The sequence below is a fragment of the Notamacropus eugenii genome, chromosome 1 (assembly GCF_028372415.1).
Source record: "Notamacropus eugenii isolate mMacEug1 chromosome 1, mMacEug1.pri_v2, whole genome shotgun sequence".
Classification (NCBI taxonomy): Eukaryota; Metazoa; Chordata; class Mammalia; order Diprotodontia; family Macropodidae; genus Notamacropus; species Notamacropus eugenii.
The window spans coordinates 665,474,722-665,484,787 of record NC_092872.1 but is presented as its reverse complement, the minus strand read 5'-3'; the positions used below and the strand labels follow the sequence as shown (position 1 = coordinate 665,484,787).

Here is a 10,066-nt window from a genome sequence, read left to right as displayed (position 1 = left end):
TATTTTATTGTTTCTACTCCAAATTTTATTCTTTCCTTTAAGAAAAAAAAGCTTAATGTTATCTAGGTAAGTAAGTCATGTCTTTGTTAATGCTTTTAAATAAATGACATACACAATAAGTCATCATTTACAAAAAAGCATGCCATTTTAGATATTTAATTTAGATATAAAATACATCCTTTTTAGTTTACATAAAGGCAGAAACATCAGCATTTTCTACTTACCAATGTTTAAACAGCTCTTTAGTGTAAACATTAAAAGCTATTTACAAAATGCTGCTCTCATGGAAAGTAGGAAGCAATTCATATTACACAGACATAGGAGGGAGTGGTTGTATACATGTACACACCTGTACATATACACACGACACAAATATACAATATGGAACAAAAAGGGCCAAATAATGCATATTTGGTGCATTTATCTCTCTTCTTTTCCTTAAAGCTTAATGCTTTAATTCCTCCCACCCCCACCTTAGACTTACTCGGAAAGTAGAGTCTTTTCTTTCTTTTTTTGAAATCCCTTTTACCTTTACCCTTTCTTTTTCTCTTGTTGAATTTTAACCAGCCAGGTTTATTTATAAACCATACCAAGCTAAATACACCACCAAGCATTTCAGTTAAGCAAGACATTTTTTTGCCTTTGTTTACTGCAAGAAAGCTCCCTCAAAGGAGAAGCAGGAAAAAGATGGCCAAGGATGGAAGTAAGAAAGATTCCATGAGAATGAGTATGAAGGGTCACACCAACAATGGATTTGTGCAAAATGAGGCAGTCACCGAACGAGAAATTGACGGAAGCAACCAGGTCGATTCACTGAAGACAAGTAGTAGTGACATCCATCCCCAAGAGCTCGACCCTATCAAGCCCTATGCAGGGATGCCCAAAGAAGTCCTGCTTCTGTACTCAAGCCAAGCACGGTACAAAATCACCCGAGAGATCCTCTTCTGGCTCATCATTGTAGCTGTGCTTGTGCTCATCAGTTCAACTATTGCAATTATTGCCCTGTCTCCAAAGTGTCTTGAGTGGTGGCAAGTCAGTCCTATATACCAGATCTACCCACGTTCTTTTAAGGACAGCAACCAAGATGGCAATGGTGATCTGAAAGGTTAGTGCCCATAAAGGTTTGTTAGAGCTAATGAAGAAAGTAAAGGTGTAATTTGGTTTTTGTTCTCTCTATATCTCTGGAAGTTTATTATGCCTATGACTGCAAGGGATGGTCAAGATTCTTATTCCTTATAATGGAAAAACTCTCACTAAGCAAGCTTGTCTATTTAACAATACAGGAGTTCATTTGGTTATTGAAAAAGATTACTTGATGGAGACCCTTTGAAAGCCTTTGAGTCAAGGGCAAATAAAAGAATGCTTAGAAGTGTGTCATGAGTACTGGTAGATGTAACTGTTCATTTTTATTGGTTTAATTTGGCATCTCATAACTTCTTATATCTCTTCAGTTTACAGCTAAATGTCATACAATAATCTTTTAACAAGGTTATTCAAATATATGATATGGCTGCTCCTGGCTTACTAACCCTGTCTATCCACCCCTTCCCGCAAACACAGATTTCCTTCAGTAGAACACCCATCAGTAAAAGGAAGCCGAAACTTCCCAGCTTCTCTGCTATGATCTGAAAAAGGTTGATATCATCAGAAAGTGATTTATTACATGTTAATGTTTAGCTTGTTATCTTGATATCATTGATATCATGTGAAGTAGAGAGTTGGAAAATAAAGGGTCTAATTGCAGCCTGGCTAGTACAGAGCCCTGGATTTGGACTCTAGAGATCCTGGCTCCTCTTTTTATAATCTATGACCTTGGGCAAGTTGACTTATACCTCTGTGCCTCAATTTCCTCATCTATACAGTAAGAAAACGGTTCAGTTGGATGGCTTCAAAGGTCCTTTTCAACCTTAGATCTCTAATATCCTAAGTCCTCAAGGCACCTTACCTTACTTGAAGTCCCACCCTAGGCCAAAGGCTACTGAAACAATTGCCAGTGGGGTTATCTGGAGGATCCTCCCTTAACCACACCTTTAGGAATTCATTACCAAAACAGTGAATTACCTTATCTCTAGGGAACAAGAAAGAAATGGGGAGGGGGAAATTTTTCTTTCTAGGGTGGTAAATAAAAAAGCACTAGTTTTATGTGGAAAAACTGGTGAAAGTATGATTTTTAAATATTAAAAACAAAACTTTTACTTTATCCTTACATAATTACATGTGCTGGGGCAGAATGAATGTCAGGCCCTTTGCTGGTTTGTCCAAAGGCCATACAAAGTAGAGCTCCAAAGCCAATAACCAAGAGACAGTGACATCTTAAGAAAAGCCTCTGGGTGGAACACATTAAGAAGGGATTTCTGAACATCAACATATCAAGCATATCGGTTAATTTCGTAAAAGCAGTGAATCCATAGGCTGATTCAGTGGTAGCCCCTAAAATAAAGTGCTGCTGCTTTTTGTGGAAGCCAGGCACAGAAATTCTCCACGGTAGCATTATACCCCAAGTAGCATGTTTTGGAATCAGAGTACCGAAGAGGAGAATGAAGCTTCTCGTCCCAAGGAATTTATTGAATGGCTGTAGATACAGCAATGGGAAAAATAAACACTTATGTGAAAGATTCTTTGGTTTAGGGGACAGCGAATGAACCAATAGAAATATTCTTTGATTTCTTTTAAAAACAGAATTATGATTGGGTATAGGGGTCGGAAGAAGGCAATGCTTTTGCTCCAGAAATATGATTTCATTAGTGATTAGAACTCCAAGTGTGAAAACTCCTTCAACAGACACATATATAACACATCTGTAATGTACGTAGCCTGAGGAAGCTGGTGGCATAGAGGACAGAGCAGTAGGCATAGAGTCAAGAAGACCTGAGTCCAAATTAGATTTCAGATACTTGCTAGCTCTGTTACCCTCCACAAGTCACTTTACCTTGGTTGACCTCAGTTTTCTCAATTGTAAAATAGGGATAATAATAGAATCTACCTCACAAGGTTGCTATGAGAAACAAACCTGGCATACAGTAGGCACTTAATCAATGCTTATTCCCTCTTCTTCCCCTGTTCTTCCCCTTAGGGAGTTGCCTGGGGCCCTGAGAAGTTAAGTCCCTTGTGCAGGGTCATACAGCCTGAGATCAGAAGACCCCAGGTCTTCCTTACTTTGAGGTCTGCTTGATATCCAGTAAATAGTGGTTATGACATATCAAATATATTAACAGCTTTTTAATTAAAATTTGTTGACCATGATGGGTTTCTCACCCATTTGCCCCTTATTTCTGATATTTTTGTAAGGTATGGAAGGTTCAAAGATTATTATCCTTATTTAACACTAAAGAATTAATGAATCTAATTCATTCTAGTAAACATTTTCAAAGCTCTTAGTCCTATGAGCCCAGCATAAAGACAATGTATTATATATATTAGAGGTTCACAGAGGACAGAAGGAATCTAATTAATGGCAGTTCAGAGCCTTCAAGAATCAGATCTATAGTTAAGAGCCAGCATATATATATAGCACTTCACAAATATTACCTCATTTTATCCTCACGACAATCCTGGGAGACAGCCACTATTATTACCCCCATTTTACAGATGGGGCAACTGAGGCAGATAGAAGTTTAAGTGACTTGTCCAAGGTCATACATTTAGTTAGTGTCTGAGGCTAGCCTTAAAAGTAGATTTTCCTCCCTCTAGGCCCAGAGTTCTATCTGCTCCTCCTCTAACTCTCCTCAGGAGAATTAGGAGGAAGAAGAGTACTAAGCCCTAAAGGGATCAGGAGAAGTTTCTATTCTAGAACAAAAGGATCTGTGAACTGAGACTTGGAGGAAGCTAAACATTCAAAGGGTCAGAGGGGAGGAGGGAGTCCATTCCAAGTACAGGGGAGATGGCACGCGAAGCATGAAATGCTGAGGTCAGGGACCTGCAAGTTGGCCAGCCAGCTTGTAAGGTGGAGTGCTTTCAGTCAAGAAGCATTTATTAAAGTGCCTGCTTTGCACTAGGCACAGGGGATACAGAGGCAAAAAGGAACCAAACAGTTCCTGGCCACCTGGGAGTTTACATTCTATAGGTAAAGCCGGCACATATATCTATAAAAAGATATCAGTCATATACAAAATAAATAGAAGGGACTGCAGGGGGGAGGATGGGGATGAGGGGAGGGATGGATTTCTTGGGAGATCAGGAGAGGTCTCCTGTAGGTGGTAGAGCTTGAGATGAGAACTGAAGGTAACCAGGGACCCAAGGGGAGCAAGGAGTGCATTCTGGTCTATACAAAAGCACAGAGACAAGAGAAGGAGTGTCATGGGGGAGGAATAGCCAATGGGCCCATGTGGCCCATGTGTGAAGGGGAGGAACATGTAGTATTTCTGGAAAGGCAGAGAGGAGCCAGATTATGAAAAACCAAAGTTCATGTTTTATTCTAGAGGCAATGGGGAGTCACTGAAACTTCTTGAGCAGGACAATGACATGGTCAGACCTTTAGGAACTTCACTTTGGGAATTATGTGGAGGAGGATTTGGGGGTACAAAGAAGATGTGAATGAGTTAGAGACTCAACCAGGGGCTTCTTCTGGTTGTCCAGGCAAGAGCTCATGAGGTTTTGACCTTAGGGTGATGTCCTTGTGATTAAAGAGAAGGGGTCAGAGGTGGAGGGAGAATGAACAAAACTTGGCAAGCAATTGGATGTGAACATCTTGCATTTCTATGATATCTTGACCTTTACACTTTCCTCTTATAACAAGGTTGTAAGGTCAGCAGTGAGAGTCCCAGAAGAAAGGAGCAACCATTGAGTTAAGGATGATTTGGAGTCTCTTCAGATAATAATAAAAATATGTTGTTCCAGAAAGGGTTTGCCTGGAACTTACATTATATAAAACATAAAGGACTAAATATATATATGTACATATACATACACTATTATCATTATGATCATTGGCATCTCTAACCCTTCCTTCGTTGCTGAAGAAGACCGTATGCCAACAGAGAAAGGATGACATAACTTGCATTTGACTTTGTTTGGAGTGAAGGAGGGCTGTGCAAGGTCGCCTCTTCTCCAACAACTGCTCAACTGATATTCCAGAACACGTAATGTCACTTCTATTGCTCCCTGTTGACTCTAGGATAAAATTCTAGCCCCTCTCTTTCCAATCATGTTGTTCCTTATTTTTCATGATTGATTCTAGATCCTTTCCCTTTGTCCCAGTCAAACTGTCTCCTTGATGTTCCTTCTGAGCCTTCTCAACATCTCTTACCTCTTGGAACTATGACCACCCTCCAAGGCTTAGCGCAAACTAATTTATTCAATCAATTCTGCTCTAATGCTCTTTTTGAAGACTGCAATTTGTTCCAACACCATGGATAACATCAGGGAACAGTTTGCACATAATGTGAATTAGGCTCCATTCCATCCACCAGAAGGGAAATAGCACCACTTCACAGCAATGCCCATTGTAACTCCATCCCACAAGCACACTTCAGGGCTTTGTCAAGTTCAGGTACCATATCTATTCCTTCTATATCTTCTGGTAGCTATGGTCCCAGGAAGGCTGGCCTCTGGAGGTGCAGAGGTCGAACCACAGTCTGAGGCAGGCTGCTGGCCACTATTTCTTGTAGTGTATATGTTATTCTTGGCCATTTAACAAGTATAAAAATTGTGCTACTATTTTAATTAGGATACAAATGGAAAAGGGAGACAATCCTTGCTGTCACGGAACTGTCATTCCAATGGGGGAGGTGATGGGGAAGTGCTTGAGGCAGGCTTTGAATCCAGGTCTTCTGAGGCCAAATAGAGGTCTCTTCTCATTGTACTACCCACCTATCCTTGTGCTATTATGACTTGAGTATGACTTACATCCCTTACTAGAGAAGTGTTTTGAAGGTTGGCACTGTATTTTATGTGATATCATATTCTCCAGAGCATCTAGTCTAGGACAAAAAGAGGATCTTTTTTTTTTTACAATGGATCTTATATTCAGTCTTGGAAAAAATGGCATGGTCATTTGTGTTATTCCTAACAGCATACAGTAGTAAGAAAGATCAGTGAATGAGTCAGAATATCTTTGTTTTAGACTTGGCTTTGTCATTAACCAGGTGTGTGATCATGGGCAAGCTTTGTTTCATTGTCTCCACTTTTGGGATGCTCCCTCCTTCACAGGCTGATTGAGACCTTCACTGATTACCTTCTAGTCATTGGGGAATCAATTTAGGAGCACCCATTTATTCCTTGGCTTTCCAACATATTGTCCTCATCTTTAGTCAGCATTCTTAAAGCATCTTCTGTAGTTATGATCACCAATTAAAATTTTCTTTCATTTTCTTTCTTTTTAAAAAAAGATTATTTTATGCTGTTGGGTTATCCTGTCTCTCCATTCACTCATGCATTCATCCAATGACCATACATAGTTCCATAGTCCTCAGATGGGCTACAGCATGGGACACAGAATGGCCAAGTGGCTTGGAGAAGGTAACAGAGAAAGTCATGAGAGATTTAGGTAAAGAGATCAAGTTTCTGAGTCTAGATTGAGATTACTGGACCAAAGTTTAAGCTATTTATGTTCCTTCCTCTCTAAAATGAGGGCGCTGGACCAGGTAGAACAAAGTTCCCTTCTAGCTCCAAATCTACAATCCTGTGGTAAAACTGATAATCCCACAGTCCTCTGAGTACAACACTCACTTCATTCCAACATTTTGTGTTGGTGGTAGTTCTGCCAAGTCTAGCTTTCTAGGACTTTCTAGAATACAACGGCACACAAAATACGGTCCCAGTGTTAGACTACATTGCACTTTATATTGATTAGTATTAAAGAGTCATGTGACAGGCCAGCTATAACGCAGACTTGCAGATAGATATATAAATTGTTTAGTTCATATTTGATTGTTGTCCTGATGGCTGATACATAGTCAGTAGAAGGAGTCAAAAGAGCAATCCTTTATTCTTCTCCTGGAGTACATTATAATTTAACTGAACAAATGACAGTGGCCATTCCAAGAAATTTGATGAAAATTCCATCAGCTCAACCACCAAATCATTCCTTGAGCATTAACAAGTCACTTGACTTTCTTGAACGTTAACCTTCCCATTGAAGAGTGCTTTGATATTTGGGAATATCTATTTCTGTTTTAAGGGTCAATTTATTAGTAGAACAAAACAATGAAGCCTGATATTTAAAATGCAGTGAAGTGAATGAAACTGCAAATGTTTCTGTCAACAACAAATATGTCATTTCCAATAAGTGCTTTAAACTTATTTTTGTATTCCCTTTTAAAAATGTTATGAGCTATGCTTTTGTTTAAAAACAATCAACCTAATGTTTCTTGTCCTCAACACTTTTTCTTCCACTTAGGTATACAAGAGAAACTTGACCACATTATAAATTTAAACATAAAAAATGTGTGGATTACTTCTTTTTATAAATCATCCATTAAAGATTTCCGATATGGGGTTGAAGATTTCCAAGAAATTGATCCCATTTTTGGAACAATGAGAGAATTTGAGAATCTAGTTGCAGCTATACATGATAAAGGTAACAGAGAAGACAGGGAAAGAGTAATTTTAAGTGCTTTAAATCTTTCAATTCTATACTTTTCTTGAATTGTATATATTAATTTTCATAATATGCATCTTCCAACACATATTTTCACTCATTATTTGCAAGGTTTGAAGCTCATTATGGATTTTATACCAAATCACACAAGTGATAAACATATTTGGTTTCAATTGAGTCGGAATCGGACAGGAAAATATACAGATTATTACATCTGGCATAACTGTACACATGTAGATGGCATGACCACACCACCCAATAACTGGGTAAGTGTTTTGCTTTCCCCCCTTTTTGTGAATGAAGTAAATAGGCTTTTTGTTTTGTTTAACTCACTAAGTTGTTTATTATAAGCCTGATAGCTTATAGACTTTTTGAGCAAATACACAAAATCTAATGCACCTATATTTTTCAAAGCAGGAGAAAACCTTCATAAAACAATAGGAGTAAAAAGCATAAGCCAAGTTAATGCCACATAGCATCCCAGTTTCTTAGGTCTAAATAGGACAGCAAATTCAGCAAAATTGGATGTCGTAATGGCGCAACAATAAAATGTAAGGGTGAGGCTTGTCAAGGTAAATGAAACATCCTACACCTTGGAATACATTCCACTTGGAATTGCATAGGAAGAAGTCAGCAGAAATAGCAAACTTTCCTGGCATACAGACTGCCTCACTACCTTTGTACCTGGTTACTCATTCAGCATGAAACCCAACAGGAATCTGTGACTGGATGTCACCATAAGTTAGAATGGAGCTCCTCACAGAGACAATCCAGATCAGAACAGAGGAAAGAATTATCACACAGGAGTGGCTAGATCTCCTCCACTCCCTGCCTGAGAGGTAACAATCTCAGAGCTCTTAGCTCCTTCAGGTGGTCAAAGAGGAGACAGTGCCTTTCACATAACAGCTGCCTCATAATTATTGATTGAATTTAATTGCCATCATTCTGGGAGGCAATCTCCAGGGAATCACATGTCCTTGTCTTGTCCAGTTTTCAATCCTTAGCTTGGATGTTGATACAAAATAAGTTTCAGGAAAAAAATTTCTTGTCAGAGATGCTGCTTTTGTTGGAATTACTCCCTCTCCCCCCCAAATATTATGCTGTTTTAGTGTGACTATTATGAAGAGTAAATGTTGTGAAACGTTCTTTCTATTGGCCTTCCCAAACACGTAGGCCCAAAACCTGTTTGATGCAACCATCAAGGTAACTGGGGACATTTTTTGTGGAGTTAATTTACCAAAGTATTCTCCATAAAAGAAAAATACTTGGAAATTTGTGAAAGAATGGGGTTGGAGAACAATTTCCTTTTCTTTATTAGCTCTGATGTCATCTGAATTATATTAAGCAGCCAAAATGGCTTCTTCTTTATTGATAGTTGAGTGTCTATGGAAACTCTAGTTGGCAATATGATGAAGTGCGAAATCAATGTTATTTTCATCAGTTTCTGAAAGAGCAACCCGATTTAAATTTCCATAATACTGATGTCCAGGAGGAAATGAAGGTGAGTAGCTGCACCTGTTCAAACTTCTATTTCCCAAACCCGCTTAAGCACTTCTTTTGTCAAATCATTTGTATAAAATCAAGTTACTGGAAGAAAGTGTTTGGGACAAATACCTGTGGCTTCTTCCTACCTCCCTGGTACAATGGAAAGCTGAAATTCGAAGACCTTAGTGAATCCTCCCACACCCCAAACTGACTCACCTTCCCAGAGCTGCTGGCAAGACTTGGTGAAGAACAAGGTAAGAAGTTTAAGTGTTGTCCAGCTAGAATTCTGGCGCTGAATTTCCGAAGGATCCAGTCATCCTGTCTATTTAGTTGACCCTTACTTCTGAAAATCTACCCCTAGAGGCAGGGAGGTGTGAGCCTGGGCAAATCACTTAACCTCAGCCTCAGTGATGTCATCCATCTCTACTAGGAGGATAATCATAGCGTCTACCTCTGCGTTATTGTGAAGATGAGATGAGATAACATGCAAAATACTTTGCAGATCTTAAAGTGCTATCAGTCAGTCAGTCAATAAGTACTTATTACGAATCCATTATGTGGCAGGTAAGTGCTGGGAAGACAAAGAGAGGCCACAAACAATCTGATAGGGAAAACAATAAGCAAACAAATATGTACCAACAAGTTATATACTGGATCAATGGGAAATAGTTAACAAAGGGAAGGCACTAGAATTAAGAGGGAGGGAGGGGAAAGGTGTTTGCAGAATGTCTTAAAGGGAGTCAGGGCAGCCTGGAAGCAATGAGAGATTAAGAGGGAGTGTTTTCCAGGCAAGGGGAAGTAGCCAGAGACAATGCCTACAGACAAGAGATAGCGTCTCCTTTGGGGAAGTACAAGGAGATCATTTTCACTGGATTGAAGATTGAATTTTTTAGGGGGTGAGGGGAGAGGTATAAGGTGCAAAATAAATAATTATAGCTAACATTTTATAGTGCTTATTGCTTTATAATTATTTGCTTTATAATATAAATATAATATAAAGCTTGTTGCTTTTTAATTATTAACTCATTTAATCCTTACAACCCC

At 39.0% G+C, this 10,066-nt stretch overlaps 1 protein-coding gene across 1 annotated transcript in view; it reads left to right on the top strand.

The window, feature by feature from the left end:
- Window positions 1–603: 603 nt before the first annotated feature.
- SLC3A1 (solute carrier family 3 member 1) overlaps window positions 604–10,066 on the top strand; it is a 30,949-nt gene continuing 21,486 nt past the window's right edge. Inside the window, exons 1-4 of the mRNA XM_072635723.1 lie at window positions 604–1,105; window positions 7,337–7,516; window positions 7,649–7,803; window positions 8,913–9,038. Of these exons, the coding sequence (XP_072491824.1) occupies window positions 688–1,105; window positions 7,337–7,516; window positions 7,649–7,803; window positions 8,913–9,038 (879 nt within the window). The 5' untranslated portion in view covers window positions 604–687. The remainder of the gene's footprint in view (window positions 1,106–7,336; window positions 7,517–7,648; window positions 7,804–8,912; window positions 9,039–10,066) is intronic.